The 25,807-nt window shown below is 37.0% G+C and overlaps 1 protein-coding gene across 1 annotated transcript in view; it reads right to left on the bottom strand.

The window, feature by feature from the left end:
- Positions 1-24,772, bottom strand: part of cpne7 (copine VII) — a 53,149-nt gene extending 28,377 nt beyond the window's left edge. The window contains exons 1-9 of the mRNA XM_046857927.1: positions 24,534-24,772; positions 21,734-22,141; positions 11,858-12,040; positions 11,711-11,785; positions 8,268-8,342; positions 1,863-1,946; positions 1,679-1,768; positions 1,492-1,590; positions 557-643 (exon numbers count right to left, since the gene is read on the bottom strand). Coding sequence (XP_046713883.1) covers positions 557-643; positions 1,492-1,590; positions 1,679-1,768; positions 1,863-1,946; positions 8,268-8,342; positions 11,711-11,785; positions 11,858-12,040; positions 21,734-21,907 — 867 coding nt within the window. The 5' untranslated portion in view covers positions 21,908-22,141; positions 24,534-24,772. The remainder of the gene's footprint in view (positions 1-556; positions 644-1,491; positions 1,591-1,678; positions 1,769-1,862; positions 1,947-8,267; positions 8,343-11,710; positions 11,786-11,857; positions 12,041-21,733; positions 22,142-24,533) is intronic.
- Positions 24,773-25,807: the final 1,035 nt, after the last annotated feature.

Raw genomic sequence — 25,807 nt, 5'->3', positions numbered from 1 at the left:
AAAGATTGCATAAAGATGCATACAATTTTTTATTTATTTTTTCTTCATCTAAGAACAACCCACACAAAATAATGTACTGATTTCTTTCTCAGTGAATCCAAAACCAGCATCAGTAGAATTATATGATGGAAAAGCATTACCTTTAAAAGCATGGTTTTTGGAACAGACACTTATCAATGAGAACATCATGTACACATCTCTGTGCTGTGTTACAGGTAGACACACTCACACGCAAACACACACACTCACACATACATACATACACACACACACACACACACACACACACACACACACACACACACACACACACACACACACACACACACACACTCTCCTGTTCTGTATCTCAGGCTGACCCATTCACTACACACACACACACACACTCCTGTGCTGTGTCCCAGGCTATCACATTCACTGCACACACAGACACAGACACAGACACAGACACACACACACACACACACACACACACACACACACAAAACACATTCCTTTGGTATACCACACATACTGCATTGAGATCTGATGGATTTGCAGCACTCCTGCTTCTTACCTTCAGATCGGTAAGGAAAACCAGACCAGAGTTCTTGTAGTTCTTCTTTTTTAGTTTGTACTTTGGGTTCACACAGTCCCATGTGACCTTGAGAAGCATAAGTGAAGAAAAAGGCTCAGATAGTTCTTAGAAGCACAAACTTCATCATCTAAATATTTTTTTTTTTCTTCAGCTAAAACATTGTGTTTTGCATTAAACACTGTTTTGTTTTGTTAAAGCATTAAGAAGGGTGAGTGAATAACATCGATTAACTTATCATCATGGCACCTGTTAGTTGGTGGGATATATTAGGCAGCAAGTTAACATTTGTCCTCAAAGTTGATGTGTTAGAAGAGGAGAAATGGGCAAGCATAAGGATGTGAGTGAGTTTGACAAGGGCCAAATTGTGTTTGCTAGATTACTGGGTCAGAGCATCTCCAAAACTGCAGCTCATGTGGGGAGTTTCCAGTCAGCAGTGGTCAGTATCTACACTATCAAAAGTGGTCCAAGGAAGGAACATTGTTGAACCAGTGACAGAGTCAAGGCTTATTTATGCACGTGGGGAGAGAAGGCTGGTCCATTTGGTCCAATCCAACAGACAAGCTTCTGTAGCTCAAATTTGCTTGAAAAGGCACACAATATTAGGCAGGTAGACAACAGACATTGTCTCAAAGCAGCTTTACAGAATTTAACAGTTAAGGTGAACTATGTGTATTTATCCCTGATGAGCAAGCCAATCAATATTTTGTCATACCATATATTGATGATGTTTAAATCCTGTTTACTGATCTTTTGATCTTTTCAATGTTTATTGATTTTCATTAGAAACGTCTTATTTGATTACGTTAATATACTGTATACATTTACACACACACCACTTCTTTTGCCTTCTCAAGTCTCTCTGGTAGAAAAGTGGTTCATATCGGATGCACAACACTGCAGTGTCTCTCACTGACCTTGTTTCCTCCTGAAGCTTGCTGCATCTCTTTGAACGTGGAATAAAACTCGCCAATGAAGTCATGCTTCCCTCTCGAGTCATAGTCCCACACCAGGCACTGCGGGTCAACACCCAAGACAATTATTTCAGTTTTTTTTTTTTTTACGACTCACTCGTGTCTTGTTTTGTCTCATTCACTCATGCACCTTTAACTTTCTCTCCTCGTCGCAGCTGCACAGGGAAATGAGGGAGACTTTAAACGGCTGCCACACAGGGTTCAGGTTGTTCTTGATCACCTGTGAACAGTATCAAAATGTGAAAAGAAAGCAGTAAACACAGGAAGAACAGGAATAATAACAAATTCTTGTTTAGTGAAGACACACAACTTACTTCTGTTCTGTGTACGAGTTGCTCTGTGTCATCATCATTTACACGATAAATCTCCAAAAATGGGTCGGATTTGCTGAAGAGATCCTACAGGACGCACACATCAATGAGGCTTCAGTTAGAATAGAAGTGAGTGGTAAAAAAAAATAAAATAATGAAAATAAAAATTAAAAGTGTATATGAAATAAAAGGTTATGCAAGTTTAAGTTATTTCACACTTCTTCTTTCGTCTGCTCCCATTAGGGGGTCACCACAGCAGATCAACCGTCTCCATACCTCCTCTACATCTGCCTTTTCCAAACTAACTACCTGCATGTCTTCCCTCACCACATCCATGAACCTCCTATTTTGGTCTTCCTTCCTGGTAGCTCCATCCTCAGCATTCTCCTTCTGATATACCCCATGTCCCACCTCTGCACATGTCCAAACCATCTCAATCTCGCCTCCCTCGACTTGTCTCCAAAACGTCCTACATGCGCTGTCTCTCTAATAAACTCATTTCTAATCCTGTCCATCCTCGTCACCTCCAACGAAAACCTCAACATCTTCAGCTCTGCTACCTCCAGCTCCACCTCCTGTCTTTTAGTCAATACCACAACATCACAGGTCTCACCACAGTCCTATAAACTTCGCTCTCGCAGATACTCTTCTATCACAAATCACTCCTGTCACTCTTCTCCACCCACTCCACCCTGCCTGCACTCTTTTCTTCTCTTCTCTAAAACATTGTTATTTCACACTGAGAATAATAAAAGCTCTATCTTTATCTTGATTTATCTTGAATTAAATAATTTACATCACAAAAAAACTTCTATTGTAACAAAGATGTGTAGACTTTATATATCCAGTGTAAATTTAAAACCAAACAATTAAGTAGGGATGCACCGAAATGAAAATTCTTGGCCGAAACCGAAAACCGAAAAAGGAGGAAAGCAAGGCCGAAAACCGAAACACCGAAAGAAATTATGCCAATTATTATTACCATTGCATTTATGGCTATGACTGTGTACTAAACTTACTAAAATCAAGCCATATCAATTGCATAAATTAATATTAAAGTTTCAAAGAATAAATCAATTACGAATTATGAAAATATTTATTTATAGCACATTGCAACAATGCACAGGATAAAATAAATTTAAATGTAGTCTTAAATGTTTAACTTAAATGCACTCATGTGTACATTAAATAATAATGTACAGGCCCTCCAGCCTGCTGAAAGGTTGTAAAATTAAATATGTTCTTTCATAAAAACAAAGTGCATTTAGAACAAGTGCAACTGCTTAAAGATACAATACAACAATATCACTGTGAAACTTCCTGCCTTTTCAAAAACGTCCGCCACAGACGGAGTGCGCGTGCTCGGAGAGGTTTTGCTTTTCTCTGCGTTTGCGTTCCTCTCATATTCAGCATAGCGATCGGATGTTTGGATTTCAAATTAAACCCGAAGTGGAGAAAGTTTTTGCAGACGCACCCCCTCTTGAAATTTCGGCATTACATGTTTTGCAAATCGCTATCCGTGGGTCTTTCCCAGATATACTGAAATACGTCCACACCGCAGACATGTTGTTTTAGACATGCACGTGCAGGCAGTGGTTTCTGTTTGCGTCATCACAACAAACTGTTTCGGCCGTGTTGTTTCGGTAATCAAAGTCTTTCGGCCGAAAACCGAAAATGCACCTTTGGGCCATTTTCGGCCGAAAATTTTCGGTGGCCGAATATTCGGTGCATCCCTACAAATAAGTAAATAAAAAATGTCAAATTAATCGAAAAATCGAATACAAATGGCTCAGAGTTCCTACACATTATAGAACTGAGTGGTGAAAATGAAATAAAGTGTACGAAAATTTAATGAATTTAAACAGTCAAATACAATTGCACAATAAGTAATCACTCCTCAGGTGAGGCCTCATGTAGCAGGAAACTAAATTAAATCTTATTCTCTGTGGTTTAGTTCCTGGTGTACTGCTGCTGTTTTCTATCACAGCTGTGACCAATCGAATCAGAAAAGGGACAGGAAAACAATCATTTAACATTTATCTTTGTGTCATGGCTAGTTGCCAGCCGAGGGCAATGGATTGTTCAGGGTGACAGAGGACACAGGAGAGGGAGGGATGGAGGACGGAAGGAGGGAGGGCAAAATATCAGAAAGTCCAAATGACTCATTTTGATGCACTGTTTTAATGCCCCTTTTTTCATGTTAAGCCAGAGAGAGATTCAGGTCTGGATTGGGTTGTCAAGGTAACAGGTCTGCATGAGAGCCAAGCAATTTGGATGAGCGATTTGTCCACATTTAATCTCCATGCTTCACTTATTTGTAAAGTCCTTGAATTCTGGACCCTACAATGATGCATTTGTCTTTCAAGCAGCATTCTAAGTAGAATTTTTGCTTTCTATTTTTAATTGAAGCAAGTAAATCAAAGGTCTACATAGTTAGCTAGGACAAGTAAGCATTCAAAAAATCCTTAAAGAGAACTTTTCTGATACATTTGCTATTTCCGAAGATTATATTAAATACCAGACTACTTAAGTGATATCACATGACAACATGAATACTAATTCATTAATAAAGATCTTTTTCTTTAATCAGACCATATTTGTAAGATTCTCTTAAAACTGAGCAGTTGAGGGCTCAAGGGCCAAGCAGTGGCAGCTTGGTTATGGTAGGATTTTAACTTTTGATCTTCTAATCCAAGTCCAACTAATCAAGAAGATTGAACTTGGGGTTGGAGTTTTGGAAAAGAAACAAAAATAAATGTAATTTTTCTGCCTAAAAGATATCCCAAATAACTTATTTCTGACAAACAAATGCTCATTCATGCAGTTCTTTAATTAGTCAATTATGGGGCAGCAAAGCAGTCATGCTGATACAGGTCAAGAGTTATATATTTACAAAATACAGAATGACCATGGCATAATTGTTGGTGCTGGATGAGCTGAAATGAGCATTTCAAAAACCTCTTGGGCTTTAATGCCCAACAATACCCAGGCCTGGAATAATGCTAATGATGATATTTTGTCTGCCCTTATTAAAATAAACGTTGATTGTCCATGATTACGTTCTGCCTCTTTACATATATGCCTTTATAGAAAAACATCTAGAACAACAGCAGATTCAAGGTCCAAACTGACTACAGAATCTTAAATAACCATCTTAAATTGCAACTGTGGTGAGCAGAAATGTCTCCTAAAATAAGCAACTGCAAAGGAGAAGAAATTGTCCAAAAACTCATCAAAGAATATAAGGAATATTTAATCTTTTGGCAAGCATTTAAGATATCATTATACTGTATTCCAGCTTTATCTTCCATATGGAAGGTAATTTGTCATTCGTAGTACCGAATTATCATTAGGTTTCTAATAGCATTGTTAGTGCAGAATCCTCTTCAACTTTTTTTTCTTCTTAACTATAAGCTTTTAAAGCGTAATATTCACAGCATGTTCTCAAAAACACATTATTTTAATTGCACCAAAGTGGTTTCTAAGGTGTGAAGAGGTTTTTGCAAACAAGCATCCCGAGTCGATTACACCGAAGAACCGCTATGAAATTTAAATCAGATACACGGGCACAAGACCAACTTTCATAGAACAGGGAAGTGACAATTGTGAGGTTTTAGCCTCAGAAGTGTAAGTAATGAGTTACTCAGTCATTTGAATAGACAGATCCTGTCTAATAATTATGGCTCAGTCATTACTTTGTCTAGACATTTGGCAATCTTTATCCTCTGCCCTGATGCATGAAGCTATTTGGCTCGTTTCATGTTTCTTCGGACTTACATTACACTACTTGAATTACATTGTAGGTGTGTAAGTCATTTACGGCTAATCTCAGTCGTCTCAGTCAGCAGAGTTATTTTTAGCTGCATCATCGATGGCATAAAACATGGCTAAATAAATGGAATTGACCAGGAAAGATAAAAATGGCAAATCACTCTTAATGAACAAGCCACAGACTACAGATAAATGTTGTATAATGCGATACAATAAAAACTCCAAGCCTCAGGAGAAATACTGGTTTAGCGAAAGCTGAGAAACAGCGTGAAGTTCTACACTGGCTACATGATAAACTGAGGCAGAAAACTTGTCAGTTATTTAAGTATCTTTTTTATACTTTTCTTGTATTAATCAAAAAGGTAATACTTGTACTCCTGCTCAATTACCACCAAGATTAAAGCACAGTTTTACTTCTTACATCTGGTCAAACTTTTTATTTGTCCGTCCAAGTCACTATTTTTTACTTTACATTATTGCATTTAAGTATATTTTTCATGTACCTGTACTTTATCAAACAATATTTTTGCATTTTTTTATTTCACTACCTTTAAAAAAAACGCTACTTTGAAGTAAATCCATAAACTGTGTTAAATGAGAACCGGTCATGAAACCACAGGCGTAACCCCACAGTTCTGGTGAGAGTTTGTGTGGAGTAAGAGGTCTCTCACTGTGTGTCTGTAAGACAAGAAATCTCTCTCCTTAAAAAGGTATGATGTGCAGGAGAATGTAACAGTCAATTGCATAAAAGATTAACTCATAGTTCATGTAGATCAGTACTTTTACTTTTGATACTTTTGAAGTCCATTCAAAAGCGAGTACATTTGTACTTTTACTCAGGGAGAACATTTACTTTTCCTAAGGTTATATTTAAGCAGTGAATTTGCACTTCTCATTGTCTACAACTGCACCAACCTCAAAAGACAGACCAGAAAAAACAGACTTTAGTGAAGTAATGTAAATGATTTCTGTTCCGTTCGACCTCTGCTCTATGTACTTGCTATTTTGACTTGATTACATTCATAACATAAGATGATCAATGTGAGCTGTGACAGTAAACCACCTACCTTTAGTATCATTATATCCATAACAAAGATCAGAGTCAATGAATAAGCATTAAGGTTTCCTTACAAAATCATAAGCATATCAAATTAAACCTTCCTAAAAATCTAAGACTTCAATTTTCAAAAAGAAATCAATTAATAACACGCAGCAGCTTCACATCTGCATGAATTCATGAGTATGTAATGTAGTGTCAAGCAGCATATCCAAGACTCCACAGGGTCTGAAATACTGCACTGCCTCCAGCAACGAATCAGGCCGTGACAAACTCCACTTTATGATGAGATGGATACCTGCTGGTGAGACTAAGCGGATCTGGAATTAGAGAAGTTTAAGAGTGAGCAACAGTCCACATCGGCAGCGGAAATCTCCGCCTGAAGGTGTATTTAATCTAAGCTACTGCTCTGACAAACAGTCAAACAGTGTGAGCGTACTAATTTCGAACACCATCTCCAAACGCCATCTCTTGGCTAGACACTGTCACTCAGGAGCTCAGGGTGATCAATGATCTCGCATGGATATCAACATGTTGTCGGCATGTTTCATTTGAGATTCACACAAAACGAGAGCTAAAATGTTCGTCGCTTATCACTCCATGCAAGCAGAGCCTCGGGGAAATCAAAAATGAAACGTGAAAAAAGCAGGCAGAAAAAGCATGGGAAAGGGAAACAAACAGAAAAATGGAAATAGGAGAGAGCAGGAAGTGGAGTGAGGGATGAGAGATGAGATGAGTGGGAGGAAGGGAAATAGAGGGGTTTGTGTACACAGCGACAGCACCGCAGGACAAACTGATCCCTGCAGAACTGCTCGGCTATGTGGGCTAATGTGTAGGAGAAGCTGTTTTGCACACCGAGAAGAAGGCCGAAGACCCCCCGCCATCGACCCGCATGTCGCTCTGCCACCCCTCCCAAACTCTAGTTCCAGCTTCTACTCTGACTACAGGGGTTCATCTGAACAGAAAAGAATAACTATCAATATGCTGGCAATATTCAGTACAATTGAATGTTTTGTTGTGCATTTTTTAAGAAGCTATGCTTAGATTATATATAGTTAATACTTAATTCATATAAAACTATACAGTTTTTTCAGTGAATTGCAATATTTTTACCGCATGGCTATATTGACTTTTTCAGACTATTTTCATTTCATTTTATTTAAATGTGTAATACCTTTTTTTTTTTTACTCCACTACATTTTAAAAAAGATGCTGTTCTTAGATTAGTATTTTTACTTAGGCAAAAGCAAGTTTGGGTATTTTTACTCAAGTATAAATGTAAAAGAAAAACGTTTAATTTTACTGGAGCCATATTTAAACAGTGGAGTTTTACATTCACCTAAGTACAGGAATGTTGTACTTTATGCACCACTGATTATTTCACAAGTATTACTTTATTTAAGCCTCTCAGACGCGTTGAACTTTGCAAATTATTGTGAATCCAGAGGATTCAGGAGGGATTAGAAATTAAACCAGCCCTGAAATACAAGGTAAAAAAAAATTCAAACCCAGACAGAAAATTGATAATAAACATTCACAGCTGTTAAATCAAACTAATGGGATTTTAACCTTTTGCTTACCTTATCATCCAACTTTTTGGCACAAAACGAGAGCTCGACGTATCCATTGTTGCCAGAAATTTCCTCAGCATGAATCTAAATCAAAATAGAGAAGCAATTAATTGCAGTTTTGTTTGTATATACTTGTAGTATAGATTTGTACATAGTATAATTTTTGAGATAGAAAGATGATTCAAGACTCACTATGGTACAGCAAAGCTGTATTCGTTCTTTTTTTATTAAACTCACGAATGCACAAATACAAATCTGTTTGTTTATTTATAGCAGGAGTCTTTAACTAAAAATGCTTGAACGCTTTTATTTCATTTCTAATTGCCCAGAAGAGTGCTAGCACCCTTCCTTTGCTTAGCTTCCTTTGCTCATTTAAAATTGCAGTGAAGCAGCAGGTAATTTGCATTCCCATCAACTTCTGCTAGTTATTCTTGAAGAAGGCGATGCCCTAAGAAAGTTGATTTGTTTCATCACTGCATAGATGAGCATACAGTAATAACTGTAGAAGCGACCCGTGATGCCGTACGACCCAAACGGCTTTGCTGAGCTGACCTTGATGTGCCTAATATAAATGTGATTTTAGTAGAAAATAGCGTTCGGCATTTATTTATTTTATTATGTGAAAAGGCTTCGCGGTCCAGGTGGACGCATCTTGCGGTCCGGATTCGGATAGGAGTCCGCCAGTTGGCGACCCTTGTTTTATAGTGTTCTTAAAAGCAAAAATACATACGCTTTCAACAAGGAAAATGTTTAAATGAGTCAGGGGGTACAACTTTGGTGCTATCTAAAACAGATTTTACAATAATCATTAAAGTTAACCAAGAAACCATTGTAAATATTTTACGAAATACAGAAAATGCAACAACACTGCAATCATGGTACAAATCAGATGAAATGAGTAATAACATGTAAGGAAGGAATAACAAATCCTTTCATAATTGTTAAATAAACAACTCCTTGCAGAAAAATATTGTATTTTGTTGAGACCCTAAAGCATGCAAGTAGCCATAAATAAGTTGTTAATGCAAATAAAATTATCTAAGAGAACAAGTGCATCAATATTTTAATGTGAATTTTAGCTGTACTAATATTGCTAAACTGATCATTCAAAATTGGGAATTCAATTAAACAGCTTTGCAGTTTATTGTACTTCAGATAGCAGTTAGCAGCAAAAGTGTACTTCAGAATGAATCTTAATCCACAATTTGAATAAATCTGATGTTGAGTATTATTTTTAATAAGATAAACATGTAGTAGGTTTGTAATGATTTAAATAAAGATTGGGGAGAAAAAAGCAAGCATGTTAAATGAGATAATTTAAGGAGCATGTGAAAGCTGTGATAAAAACAACTTCATTAAGTCAAACTATTAGACATCTAGATTGTTGCCTCTTAATGTTTGCTGGCACTTCACGCAATGGCAACAACATGTTCAGGGGCAACATGAAACAAGGTATAGAAATTATAGAGCTATTTAACACTTTGGTCACCAATATAACACTATGGTCAGCACAAACAAATCTACAAACAGTGTGATATTTAATTTAGAGAAACCAGGGAGACCAGACCAGAGCCTGACATTATTGTTCATTAAAAAGACTTCACAAGAAAAGGTCATCAGTGTAAAACACAGCTGGCTTATAACCCAAGAAACCATAGCAGTACGTGATTATTTTACAAACAGGAAATTTATTTTTTTATATGTTTATATGTTTCGTTGCACCTGATATGCCAGAAATAGTTACTGGTCTGATAATAAGCAAAAAATAAATAAATAAATAAATAAATAAATAAATAAATAAATAAATAAATAAATAAATAAAGGTCAAATTAATATGTCTGCCAGGTTTGATTAGGTTAGATTTTAAGTCAGAACCATTAATTAGCTTCTTGTCTAGAAAAAACATATCCAATCAGCCCATTTTTTGTCAAAATGTGAACTCATTAAAACTGCAGATTCAGCCCTAATAAAGTATCACTTCATAAAACATTGCAGCTGGTTTTGGTTTGCTTCTAAACATTTGCATGTTTGTTTTTTTTCTAACTCTATTTTATATGATTTTTTTGCACTCAAGTATATAAGATCTGCTTGCTTTTTATTAAGGGCAATCAATATATCACTGCTGAAGTCCATAGTGTGAGTCATAACAAAGTCAGGCAACAGAAAACAGATAAAAATCTATAAAAAAAAGAACAGGCATGTAACTAGCAAACAGTAGGGACAGAAACCAAAGGCTTATAATAGCATGAAAAACATTAACACGCCTTTGTGAGAACAGAAGAAGCCACAGAAAGGCAGAAATAGACAAACTAATTCATACTGAAGTGGATTCAAGTAAGAGTGTATAGGGAATGTTAAGGGGCAGAGACAAGACACATATCCACACAATACATACATGAAAGAATAAGCACATAGTGCCTGACAACAAAATATGAACAGCACATGGCAGGAAGTAAAAAAATAATAGTGAGCAATTATACAGCAGTATTTGTTTTACTCATATTTTATTATTTATTATATGATTATTATTAATAATACCACTGTACTGATGATTTTTCAATTCTAGTTGGCCAGATTGGTCACAGGTTTATAATAATGTAGTCGAGCAAATACATTATGGTTTCTATAGTAATAACTTATTTACTAAGACATGAAGTCCTCAGGACAGATTTGGAAAAAAAATTGGGGCAAGTGAAGGAGAAAATGACTGTTTATAGCTTCTATAACATAAGGGATAACAAGATGTAACATGTTCCTTAATTTGAAGAATTAATAATTTCAGTGGAATGTTGTCCATGCTACTCTATAACTGCCTGAAAGCTTTCAAGCTGAACACAGCCTGATAATTGGAGTAATTTACCTGCTCCGGGTGCAGACACAGGTACAGCCATTCAAATCTATTAACACCTTAATGGAGTGTCTCAGAAAATAACATCTCTGTTGGTAACGTTTTAATTTGGGCAGTGTTTCGGCACTGACACATGGTGTTTGTTCTTTTTTTCCTATCCTTCTCTTTATCTCCATCTTTCTCTGTCAGTAACTCATTGAACACTCCCAATGATTGTTTTTTTACAATCTATGAATGAATTTGTTAAAGTTGAGCATGATATAGTAGCATAAGGAGCAGGAAGCAACAGAAACATGGTGTTGTTCTTCAGTCAAATTAAAGTCTGACCTGATGTTCTTAAATTAATAATAATGTTTTTGTTGGCAAATTGCTGTTGTATATTTGAAATAAATGCACATCAGGATGTTATGTTTTACGGAAAATAAACTCAGTAATAGAAACTGAAAACTGCTTTTTTGGGTTGGGTTGCCCCACATCACCAAGTCGTTCATTCATTTTAATTAACAAGTGTTTTATGATTTCAACTTAGTAAATTTAGTACAGTAACAAAAGCACATAGTGCAGCATGTATACCATCACAATATTAATGCCACAGCAAACTCACCGTAATGTTTGACTTTCCAGCATATTTTCCATATTTTAATAGCAATGGCTTCACCATTTTTTTCTGAGCCACAATCTGTTAAAGAAATTGAAAAAAACATGTTAAGTTTTGAAAGAAAAGGTCAAAATTTAAATTCAGGTGTCTTACCTGACCAAGTGTGCACTCCATTCCACCCAGAAAGTCATCATCACGAGTGCCAATACTGTGCGTTCCATGAATGTCATAGACCTCAAATCGTAGCTTCTGCACCTCCTCAAAATAGTAGTCCAACATTAGGACTTTGGCAAACACTGGGTTCAAGTTGCTCTTAATCACCTCGGTGCGATCAAGCTAAATAAGAAACAAAACAATGGCAAGAGCAAGATGACAAATACAAAAAATATTATATTTAAAAAAGTATTCGATATTCATATTCTGGATGGCCATAAGTTGTAATATATAGTAACTCACATTTGTCAGTGGTCAACACAAGAAAGATTTAAGTGTCAGCATCTTTTTTAAAACATTTATTTCTCAATAATTTATTCACAAAGACTGCAAAAAATATAGCATTAGCCACTTCATCATATAGCAAGCTAGCACATTGGTTCTATGGCTAATAGTGTCTAAGTTGCCCATGTGGTGTAAAATATGTTCTTTTTAAACATTTATAAGTTCAATGGTAATATATCGTGATAACTGACACACACAATAGTGAGTTATCTTCAGGAAAAAGTTGCTGAAAAATAAACATTTAGTACATCTATAGCTCATATCATCAGGTGATATGCATGTGAAATAAGGAAACGAATGGGTCAGAATTGTTTTTTTTTTTTTACAAAGCTGAGGCGGATTTATTGTCTGAACAAATTTGCCAATCAAATCCACACAAATTTCTGATCTGCATCTTTTACTTATCTAATTTTATCTAAATTTAATTTCAAAGTAAATAAGAATTAATTGCAAGTAGTTACTAAATTGTAAATATAGACATGGAGAAACTTCCAACCATAGATGTAGGATTGGCCCTAGAAAGCGTTTGTGCTGGCTGTTTGGATTTGTGGCTTTATTGCATCATAACTAATTTTATATAATTAAGAAAATCTTGAAAAATTCTAATCAGGTTTGATTTTATTCCTCTGTATATGCACATATGTATGCGCTAATAATGATTGTGATGATAATAATAATATTGTTTCTTTTAAACCTAACTAATATTTCTTAATGTCAGACTTTGGATTTGTGTGTCTTCCTGCATTTGGCTTGTTGATTTTGGTAAATATGTACTCTCAGAAATGATTTGATTTGTAGAGTACAGTAGTCCAACTTATTCCCAATAGTTTTGTAAAATAAGTGAATAGGTATATGAATGTGGCACAGCATATATAGAACACACAGAACAGAGTGCCAGTGTCCTGGTAAATGACTGTGGTAGGACAAATGTATGACATAGTGATGAAAACAATACAACTGTGATAAAAAGAGAGGCAGAGAACGTAGGGAAGGAATATATAGAGAGAGATGTGAGCTGGTCACAGAAAATGAAATGTGAGTGGGTTTCGCTCCCACTCGCTTTAAGCAGCAACTATTGATTTGCATGACAATGGCACTTCCCTGTTGAGAGGGACTGGAAAAGCTAAGAGTAGGAACCCTAATGGCTTATATCCTCTCTGCGTACATCCTAAAACCCGTTGCCTGAACTCACCCACAGGGAAAAGCTGCACTCCTCACATTGCTGCCTGCATTTAAGGCCAGATGAAAAGAATAAACCTGACTTGTGCTACTCAAATCCGTGACTTGTTTGTTACACACTATTTTGCCAAATATTTGTGGACACCTTACCATAATATCCATATGTGGCTCTTCCACATATGTACCACCATGTGTTCTTAGATGAATAAACAATCTAGCATTGTGTTACACATCATGGCTTCGGGAAGTGGCTTTTTAATCCTTTTGCAAATCATTCACAATCAATCAGAGAGGCACTAGGCAATCTTGGCGTTTGTGAGCTCCTGCATGCAGAAAAGGGCAAACATCACTTTCATCCAAGTGTGTTACGCTGCCCAGTGATAGGCTGGTTCATGTGTCTTGGCAGAAATATGTGTTAACCTGTCAACCTTTTGGTTAAAAGCTTGGTACTGAAATGACTAAAGTTGATTATGCATTAGAATGAAATCTGAGACAAAGCTAGTCATGTAATTTATTTCTGGTCTGACCATTTTATCCATTATTCTGAGTTATTCATCAGCCATCATATAATAAAGCTGTACAGTCTCTGAATAATTGCTTCATTCAGTCTGACTCTTCACAGCGAGGATGTCTGATTTAATGTATTGTTAGCTGGCACATTCAATGTCACAGCAGCGTGTACTCAGACTGAGTCACACTACAGTGAATCATGTGTTCAAAAGGAGACATGATGGTTCATGGTTTAACACATAGACCTGGAGCTAAGCAGTCGCAACAACTGATGGTATAATTACGGCTTAGGATGTACACAAGAAAACACCAGTCATGCCATGCGAGGTAGTGATGTGACACATAAGACGCCTACGTTGATGTACACTGGAATTTAGGCTTCCTTGTTCGACTTATATAGAGCAGCTAGACTTTATGTATAGAAATGTATTTAATCTAAATCATGCAGTATTCAAAATCCAACATCACTGCATTATATATAAAAATTTCCCATTTTTTTGTTGTGGTCCAAAGTGAACTTTAGATCGTCCCTAGTGGTATCGAATTTGGTCTTTTGGAAGATTTTGGATTTGTCCCCTGGTGTTAAAGAAATTGTCATTATATAAACACTAATATATTTAGAACAAAATGTGATTTTTTTTATATATTTTAAGTAAAGTACAGTCTTTTAAATTAAGTCAGGCTCCACAGGAATACACAATTCTTATCAACAAAAACTATCTCTTGGTTGAGAATACTGCTTGAAGATTATTTGTTGTAAGAGGGTAGATTTTGTGTGGTAATTATTTTTAGAAGTTTTCTATTCTGACATATCTGGTGATGACCCTGTGGATCTCCATCACCTCAAACATGTCTAGCACAACAGCAGAAAGACTTACCGTAATTTCCGGACTATAAAGCGCACCCATATATAAGCCCCACCCACTGAATTTTACAAATATTTGTATTTTTAACATAAATAATGTCTACACTAATGTACTTTACAAAGGCTTTAACGAAAGACACGTTACACACGGTGTAACGGGTGAAATATTTTGCGCTTCCATTTTTTTTCTCCCGAAGCTGTGCAGCTCAGAACACAGGTGAGGTGCGTTGCTTCCGCTCGAAATTTCATTGGTCTAATGTTATGGGGTTCAGTTTTTTGGCTTGAAGTTTGTGAAACGTTTCACAAAAAAACCCACCTCACCTGTGTTCTGAGCTGCACAGCTTCGGGAGAAAAAAAATTCCATCGGGTGATTTTAAACGCAACAGTGACTTTCTTGGTAGGCTACTGTTTAGATACAAGCCGTTGTAAAACGCAAACTCAGGAAAAATTCATAAATTAACCACTTCGTTGTTTAAGCCGCAGGGTTCAAATGTGGGAAAAAAGTAGCGGCTTATAGTCCGAAAAATACGGTAACATTGTGACTTTTAGCGTCTCATGCTTATTAACGTACACGCGAGTTTTCATTAAAAAATCTGAAAATAAAAGCCTCTTGATAAACTTTCTTCTGCTTCATATTTAGATATTGTGCTAAACCACCTTCAATTTGTATCTAAAATGCTAATGTCTGTTGTATAAATCCGTCAAACATGCTGTTGCATTGATTTCTGATTTCATTACAAAATGCATTACTTTACGGAATCAAATTACAGGTCTTGTGAATTAGGGATTTTTTTTATGTTTTGTTCAGACCGCAGTGCAGACAATTCTCAGACATTTTAACATCTTGAATCTGATTCCAGGCAGAAGTAATTAGATTCTAGACTGGATTTTAGATATCATTAGGCAGACTAAATGTTTATGATACTGTTTTTTTTTTTTTTTTTATTGGCTCCACACAAACTTAAGTGTGGATGCTACACATTTTCTATGATAATTAAAATGTTGAGACAAAAAAGTATTGTTTTGTAAAAAATGCTGTATTCACTGGATAGCTATAGAATTAAATTATGTCCATCTTATCTATCCATACCAATCAAAATGGATACTGTGTGGGCAAAGAACACAAAGACAACACATGCTCTCATCACTCTTTTAAAGACAGTAGTTAAAAAAATGCAAATGATAATGACCCTGATGATGCTCCTGTTTCATATAGAAGTTTCTTTCAGGAGTGATCTTACAAAAAAACAAAAGTTCATTTGTTTCTAAATACTTTGATTGAGTATGTCTCAATCAGATCCCTTGCTTTCAAGTCATGGGTCAGTATATGGTGTAAACATTTTTGTATCCTGGTTCACTACACATTGAGACACCAGTGATTGAGCTGTAAAATGTCACTGCTGACATTTATCAACAACAGGCAGGATAAACATAGTAAACCAATTTCCCCATCAGTCACTATAAGCCATTATTGTCAAAATAACTGGCAACAAAAGTGAGTACACCCTAAAATAACATGTCAAAACAGTGCCCAAATTGTCAAACACCATTGTTGTCCAGCACTGCCTTAATCTTTCTGGCCATAAAATCACCAGAGCTGCACAGGTTACTGCTGGAATCCTCTTCCACTCCTCCCTAAAGACATCACGGAGCTGCTGGATGTTAGACACATGGAGCTTCTCCACCTTCCGCTTGAGGATACCTCAAAGGTGCTCAATAGTGTTTAGGTCTGGAGACATACTTGGCCACTCCATCACCTTCACCTTTAGCTTCCTCAGAAAGGAAGGTGTCATCTTGCCGGTGTGTTTGGAGTTGTTATTATGTTGGAAAACTGCCGTTCGACCCAGTTTCTAAAGGAAGGGCGTTATGTTCTGCTTCCGAATGTCACAGTACATTTTGGAATCCATGTCTCCCACAATGAACCGCTGTCCCCCAGTACCAACAGCACTCATGCAGCCCCAGACTATGATGCTACCATTACTTTGCTTAACTGTAAGCAAGACACAATTTACTTAGTGCTTCTCACCAGGGTGTCGCCACACATGCTGAACACTATCTGAGCCAAACAAGTTTATCTTAGTCTCATCAGACCACAGGACTAGGTTCCAGTAATTCATGCTCCTAGACAGGTTGTCTTCAGCAAACTGTTTGCGGGCTTTTTGTGAGCCAGCTTCAGAAGAAGCTTCCTGTGTGGCATATGGTCTGAGCACTGACAAGCGGACCTTTCGCATCTTCAACCTCTAAAGCAATGCTAGCAGCATTAAGGTGTCTGTTTTTTTGAAGCCACTCTCTGCACCTGATGCACAGCATGAGGACTCAACTTCTTGCATCGTCCCTTGCGAGGCCTATTCCATGTGGAACCCATCATGGGAAACCTCCGTATGACCCTGGCCACTGCACTGCACTGAAACTGGAGAGCAACAATACTAATTCTTAAACTCTGAGAGTTCGTTGCCATGAGGTGCCATGTTGAATATCCAGCAGTCAGTATGAGAGAATTGTACCAAATTTGAACTGCTCTAATACAAGATACACAAATTTGTATAATCCTGTCAAGCAGACAAAAACATGAACATGAGAAATATGTTGATAAATGTTGAGTTCTTTTCAAAGGACAGTAAACCTTTAATGCTTATTTTTGTCAATGCCTGTGGCAAGTACTAATCTCAAAGACATTCCTGAAAGTGTGGCCTTCAAAAACTTAAACTCTCATATAATATGGGAGACAATGAGACACAAAGAAAATTTGCTTGAAATATGATACACATGTGGAGAAATGAAAGTATACAGTGTACATTTTACTAATGTACAGTGTGAATACTTTTGTTTTGTTGGGTTTTAATAATTTGGCTAAGCCATGTTTTCTGATTATTATGCCGATATTTTGATTACAAATAAAAACTAAAGCTTACTGTGGCAAAGGCATTACCTCTATGCCAGCAAAGGTGCTGTCCAAAATGCCCTTCGCTTATCATGCACAAGTGATGAGAATATCGGATTATTTTAGTGACTTGTTTCTTTGAATTTTGTTCAGATGAACTAATCTTTTTTTATAGTTCATTTTGTTTATTTAATCCTTCATTCACATTCATAATATATAGGATAGACACGCAGTAGTCACGTGACGAACGAATCAGACTAGAAGGCGACAGGTAAAACTGTTTGTACTTTGTATATTTTGACTAAGATATTTGTACAGTGAGATTTGTTGTTTATACTATATTTATGAATACTGGATTCTGATTGGTATGTGAAGGTGTGCGTTCAAACTGCTGAACACACAGGAAGTTCTGTTTAGTTTAATCACCATACTAAACTAATGATTTCCTTTATAAACAATTGTATCCATAGTAACATTGAGTTACAGTTGCATACAGACAGCTGACAAGACGGAGATGTAGGTAATTTACACCCACACAATCTCTCTCTCTCTCTCTCTCTCTCTCTCTCTCTCTCTCTCTCTCTCTCTCTCTCTCTGTCTCTCTCTCACATGTTTATTATATAATCCATTCAAATAAATGTATCTTCATTGCACTACCTTATCTCCGTGTATAAACTAGAGCTTACAACCCATATATAAGACAACTAACAAGAATCAGTTTCACATCAGGTGATTATTTGTCTTCACTTCATGCTCTTAAATCATTTATCATCTTTGCTTTGTGTTTTGATCTCACAGAAGTGTTCTCACCTGCAGGTCACTGCCTAACTCCAATTCCCAGCAAGCAATACGACTTACAAACATAGCCATCATAAACTCTAATTCCCACAACTCACACACTACAGCATTCTCAATCACCATCCTACTGATTAGACACACTTGTTTTCAATTACTCAAATATACTTTTTGCATGTGTTTAGTTGCTCGTGTTATAGTTATATAGCCTTGTTATTTATTTTTTTTCTCTATTCGTATTTGTATCATATTTTTCAACTTCCATCTATCCCTTGATATTCTGTTTTTTGATTGCATGACCTATTGTCTGTTTTTTGACTCTGAAATAGATTTTAATATTTTTACTGTTTTCAGTTCGTTAAAATTGCCTAAAGCTAGATCTGCATCTCTCCAGTGCCTTTTGCATTATATCACCTTTCAATCGTGTTAGTTGTTTATCCAAATCTTTGTAAGCAAGAAACTTGGAAGATACAAGAAGTTGGAGATTAACACTGTAGTTGTTCTTTTGTATAAATTCTGCTCACCAATGGTTTTTAAGTTATCAAACAAAGTAGGAGATAAATAAAGGCTCTGTGTCATGGGTGTTTTGTATAATTTGCCCTGACAGCGTGCATACACAGCTCTGCCGAAAGCTCTCCTACGAGGTCATTTGCATACATTACCATAGATTCTGACCGACTCTGTCTTCCTACTGTCAAAATTAATGACCTTCCTGCAGTTCGAGAGTAGTAATGCACTTCAGGTTTGTCTTATGACTAATGAGAAGCAGCAGCTTTCTGCAATCATTCTTGTTTTCAACTCATTTTCATATATCTTTATAAGCATGGGATTGACATGTTTGAAATGGAGTCAAGTTGAAATAGAACAAACAGGCAGGAATGTGATTTCTTTCAGGAAACCTTCCCTCGAAAGCCTTCACATTTTGAAATATCATTCCAGTTTTTTATCAACCGTCATCTTTGTTCCCCAATCATGCTGAGAACGGAGGCACTCTCTATTTCATCGTGACAAACCGTGGATTCTAAAAAGCAGCAGGGTTGAAAATTGACAGATTGAGGTACACGTAAACAGAATCGTGGGCAATTAGGTGCTAAGTTTTTTCTGTTTTATTAAGCATCATTTGATCACGAAAAGAACACAGACAGCAGTGGTGCTGTCTGAACCCGAGTGCCATTCCTTACTGGAATTTACTTTGTTCTCTGTAATGTGCAGTTGAAATAATAAAGTGACAGGATTAAGATTTCATCCCTCAGCCCAACATATTTCCGCAGACGAAGATCACCAACTGTTTTTAAAAATTGGCTGTGGATTCAGATAATGTTTTACAAAACATGACTTCTTTCATATGGAAAATGGACTGCAATCTTCCTTTTCAATATCTGACACACAGCTTTCTGCTGTTGTGTAACATTCCCTCAAGGGACCATACTCTTTACATAAGCAGCTCTTTAACTGTAAATAATCCAAATAATTAAACTATTTAAAAGTGTCAGGGAGCCACCAGTCACGCCTCCCTCCAATGCTCACACTCTCGTTCAGCCTCTCCCTCCTACAAATCACCTACACCTGTCCTTCTCCATCTAATCACCTACACCTGTCAAATCAACTACACCTGTCCTACATTTATCCGTCTCTTTTATAAGGTCCCTAAGGTTCCCCCTCAGTCATTGTCCGATCTACAGGTTATGACCATAGATTATTCTGGACTACCTACTGCTCTATTCCTTTTGCTTCCATGCTCCTGGCTACGCTTTTTAGAAAGCTCTCAGTTAAGTGTGCCATTTTGCTACAGTCTCATCTCAAGCTCCTGATGTGTTTGCATGTTTAGACGAATAAAAGACGGTCTGTTTTACTCCAGGTTTCTGACGCCTGGTCTATCCGTGACAAAAGTTATTCTCGTTATTAAATATGTGTGAAATTATATTTTGACTATTATAAAAGCCATCAAATATTTATTCATGAAATTTTCACCAATAGATCACATTCGAGCGGACATTATTTTATAACCTGGCTTATCCTTGAGAATTGCATTTGGATTAAACCTGTTCAACTGAAGCGACCCATAATAAAATAATAAGCTGGCTAAATCAGAATCAGAAATAGCTTTATTACCAAGCATGTTTACACACACAAGGAAATTGACGGTGTCAGGAGCTTCTAGTGTAGGAGAATAAATGCATTATATATGAAATAAAACACTCTATGTGTGTGCTGTTGTAGAAGAATTATCAGTGAAAAGCTGATATGCTTTGTTTCAGCATATCAGCAAATCTGTACATTATCATACCTTGATTATGCAAAGCGTCCATTATACAAGTCCCTGTAGGAATGATAACATTGTAAAGTGAATGCATTAATTTAAACTTGTAAACTGCTATTAGGAAAGTTGAATGGGAACACTTGCTGTCCAGAGGAAACAGAGAATTCTGCAGGGCTTTGATGTTATAGATATAGCTGTATATAAATGTCAATGGATACTGTTTTAAAAGGGTCCCAAAGTGTTTTTTTTAGTATTTGCTATTCCAATTTTCAAGTATTTTTGACATTTCTCAAGTTTTTTAAAACAATTTAAGTATTTTGTTTTAAGTAAAAAGTATTTTGGAGACAAAAATATTTATGACACATAAAACCTTATTTTAGAGGTTTAGATTTTTATAGTGACTGATGGGGAAATTGGTTTATTATGTTTATCCTGCCTGTTGTTGATAAATGTCAGCGGTGGCAACTTAATCACTGTTGTCCCATAGTGTAGTGAGCCTAGATCCAAATTGTGTACACCATATACTGACCCATGACCTCGAAAGCTAGGGATCTGATTGAGACATACTCAATCAGAGTATTTAACAACAAATTAACCATGTCAGTTTGTTGTTTAGCATCAAATTAGCTACATTTAACACAGAATGCTTTTTCTGATTCAAAGTTTATTTTATTAATTGAATAGAAATTGTATTAAAGTAGGACCACAGATTCAATCAAATCCTCAAAACTTAATACAGTCTGAGGGATTCTTGGCTATATTTAAAAACACATGGATAGCTATAGTGCTAATTAGATTGTGTAGCATGAGAAGGTTAGGAAGGATATTGCATTGTGTGATAGTTTTACTAGGTTGTTTTTTTATTGATTATAAAATGTTTTTCTCTGCTAAAAATGCAAGAGTACAAGTATACTATTTTACTAATACTATTGGTAAGGTTTAATAATACTAAAGTATTATAATGAATTAAAATTTCTCTAAAAAATTATTAAGCATTGGTAAAGTGCATGATCAGCCAACATACAGTCATCTCACACTCACCTCAGTCCACTGGCCTTGGCTCTGCACCAGGAGGACGACACAGGGGTCAGACTTTTTCAGTGTGTCACGGTCCAGCAGGGATTTGCAGGACACACGCAGCTCCACTTTAGTGACGCAGGCTGCCGGGCCACCGATCCCAGCCACTGGAGAACTTGCTTCCTGTGATTCACTCATTCTGGCTCAGTGTGGAAGAGCACAAAAACTGTAGAGAGCAGACAAGCAACGAATGGAGATTCTGAATTTGCAAAGGAACAGATATGGAAGTGATTTAAAGACATCCAGTGGTTAAGGAGGCAAGGCGAGTGGTTTCTGTCGCGGATTTTCTGGGGTTGAAGCGGGGTTATACGGAGATGTAAATGATCTTGAGGTACATCAGGAGGAGATCGGTGTCTATTCCACAGTGGAACCCTAAAAAAGAAAAAATGTTGATTGGATATTGATGTTGTACATATAAATAATATATTAAGGATTTAGCACATTCTAATAACATGAATGTTTTTCAGAAGTTCATCAGAAGCCTAAATTCAATAAGAAACGAGGTTTAACGTAAGTGCAGCTCTCACTTTATTACACTGCGGTATTTCACGGCCAACACTTAATGCATCATTCATTAATTATTTAGAGCAGTGATTCTGTGACATAAGTATATATATGTGTAACACACACTTCATCTGTAAAGTCGCTATGATTATACTGACATTACGACAGCAACTAGGAGGAAATTGTAACAAAAAATTAAATGGATTAAAAATAAAGGAATGCATATATGACCACAGAGATAATGAACAGAATGCAGCATGAAGCATATAGGTACACACTGGGGTAGGGTGGGGTCAGTTTACCTCACACACACACACACACACACACACACACACACACACACACACACACACACATAGTATGTCTATCTTCTTCTCTCTTTCCATCTCTCTCTCTCTCTCTCTCTCTCTCTCTCTAACACACACACACACACACACACACACATAGCATGTCTATCTTCTTCACTCTTTCCATCTCTCTCTCTCTCTCTCTCTCTAACACACACACACACACACACACACACACACACACACACACACATAGTATGTCTATCTCTCTCTCTCTCTCTCTCTCTCTCTCTCTCTCTCTGTCTTACACACATTCTATGACTACAGTATATTGTGCTCTCTTTCTCTCTCACATATACACACCACACATGTGCAAGCACACACACACAATTTATCTAACACACATGTATCTGTCTCTCTCTCCCTCTCTCTCTCTCTCTCTCTGTCTGTCTGTCTCACACACACAAACACGCGTACACACCTCAACCATGCATGCCCACATGCACACACACATGCACAGATACTATTTCTCTCTTAAAATAAGATTATAAGGTTTCTATACTGACATGACAAATTATATGACATTTGGATTGTCACTGCTTGGGTACAGTCTTTAGAAGCAAAAAATATATAAATTAAACAACAGAAATAGACTGAACACATGTACATACATTCAGCCAGTGGAACAATATACACTAGTGATAACACTGATAAACCCCTGCAAATGAGAAGAGAAAAATAAGTACAAATAAAAATAAAGTAGTAAGAATCAATCTCTTGCTCTCTCACATATATACTTTTATTCTTGCTTTTTCTCTTGCATGCACGCACGCACGCACGCGCGCACACACACATACAGTATATAAACAAAGAGAGTATATCTCTCTTTCTCTCTCTCTCTCTCTCTCTCACACACACACACACACACACACACACATACACGCTCTCTCTCTCTCTCTCTCACACACACACAGTATATCTATCTTTTGTCTCTCTCGCTCTCTCACAATCTCTCTCTATCACACACACACACACACACACACACACACACACAGAGTATATCTCTCTTTCTCTGTCTTTGTCTCTGTCTCTCTCTCACACACACACGCACATTCATACAATCTCACCTCTCTCTCTCTCTCTCTCTCTCTCTCTCGCTTTCTCTCTCTCACATTCTCTCTCTCACACACACACACAAACACACACACTCACACACAGTTCTGTATCTAGTTCCTCGTTATGGATGATGTATGGTGCACATACACACAGCTGAAGTTGAGCTCGTGCAGAAATCAGAAACAGAGAGGGTTTATAATCGAAATGCTGTGAAACGGAACAGAAGTTTCAGTCTCGGATTTAAATCTCTCTGTATATTTTCTTATACATGTATTTAGTCAGGTGGTCTTTTTAGGGCATTTAAAATGACAGAAAGAAAACATAAAGCATGCATAATTCACTTTTACACCTTGAGTGTTACATGAGTAGATATTGATGGACATCTGGACACTGCTGGACACCGAGATGAGTTTATTCAGCATCTCTAAAGCTTAACCGGAAACGCGCGCGATCGCTTTGTGTCACTCATTTTGTGTCTTTCAGCAACACAACCACTCCCTAATCCATCATATTTCACAGCAAACACAACACACACACTTCGCACGTTTAGACCCCATTAGTCCCTGCATATCCGAGTACAAATCCAGCAGCATGTTGGATATAAATCAGGAACGGCACGTGCCTCGTGTCAGCACCTTGAGCGCGAGCTCTAATTTAGTTCATACTCGTCTAAACATATTTGTTCACATTTAGTCCCACAGATTCCTCATCAGAAGCTCCAAACTCTAATATTATTTATATTCCAGTTAAACAGTGTCAATACACTTTGTTCTGATCAGTAATTTTCAGTCATTCATCAGTGCAGAAATAACACACAGAACTCAATAGACTAGAAATGTGTTAAAAGAGACTCTCACCTCCTGCTGATGCCGCTGGCTCAATGCTTCCTCCAGAGCTGCTGAAATTTCTCCGAAACTCAGCGCACAGTTGGAGATAGTGAGGGAGGAGGAAGAGGAAGGATCGGAAAACGGAGGATGATGATGGTAACGATGAGAAGGAGGAGGAGGAGGAGAAGGGGAAACAGATCATGTGCGTATTGAGCGCGTGGTGATGGGGATAAACAGGAAGAGGAAAGGTGAAATAGTGAGAAGTGGAGGAGAAAGGGTTAGTGGTCATATGAAGATGATGACGATGAGTGACAGATTATGTGCAGATGATGAAGGGTAAGAGATGGTTGTGAGGAAAAAGAGAGTGGAAGGATGGTAAAGTGGAGTATGAGTGAGATGAAGGAAGAGGAGTTAAAGGTCATGTGAAAAGATGATGATGATGATGATGATGATGATGGTTATTGTGGTGGCAGTGAAAATGAAGGTGGTTAAAAATAAGTGAGAGAAAGAACAGTGGTAAAGCAGTGTATAGAGGATGATGATGAGAGCCAATCAAGGAAAGGAGTAAGATGAAAACTGTTAAAACTGGGATGAGGATGAAGAAAAGAGAGAAGGGTTAAAAGGCATGTGAAAAGGAAGATGATAAAGATTAAGGGAGGGCTAGAAGGACGAATGCTCAGATAACGATAAAGTGGAAGCAGAAGAGTATATAGGGAAGATAAAGAGGATGAAGGGTGAGAGAGGATAAAGAAAGAAAATATATGATATGCAGAGGCAAAATGTTTAAAACAAATGGTAAGTGCAGAGAAAGTGGCATGAGGATTAAGAGAAAGAGAAATGGTGAAATGCTTGAAGAGCATGCATAAAGAATGCAGAAAAGGATGAACTGGACTAATTGTAGTATAGTGGTGAAACTTTGGTTTAAAATGAAAGAAGGGTTTGAGGATAATGAAGAGAGAACATAAAAGAAGGAAGAGTTTGCATGGTGAAGATGTTGATGGTGATGATGATGATGATGATGATAAGAAGGGAAAGACTGGAAGGACATGATCAGATGATGAGGATAATAAAGGCAGTGAGAAAATGTGAGTAGTAGGAAGAGGAAGACAAGAGAGGGCAAATGAACAGGAGGAAAAGCATGAGAAATAATAATTGAGATTTTAGAGAGGATGAAACCGACATGAAAGTTGATCATGTTCATGGCCAGCTGTGACGAGATTATGCAGATCTGTGATTATTTTTGTGTGATCTATATCCATGTGCAGCATGTGTACGACAACCAGTCAAACACAACATTACTTTAT

Source organism: Silurus meridionalis, chromosome 9 (genome assembly GCF_014805685.1).
Source record: "Silurus meridionalis isolate SWU-2019-XX chromosome 9, ASM1480568v1, whole genome shotgun sequence".
Classification (NCBI taxonomy): Eukaryota; Metazoa; Chordata; class Actinopteri; order Siluriformes; family Siluridae; genus Silurus; species Silurus meridionalis.
Note: the sequence above shows the minus strand (reverse complement) of the source record. Positions and strands in the feature narration are given on the sequence as shown.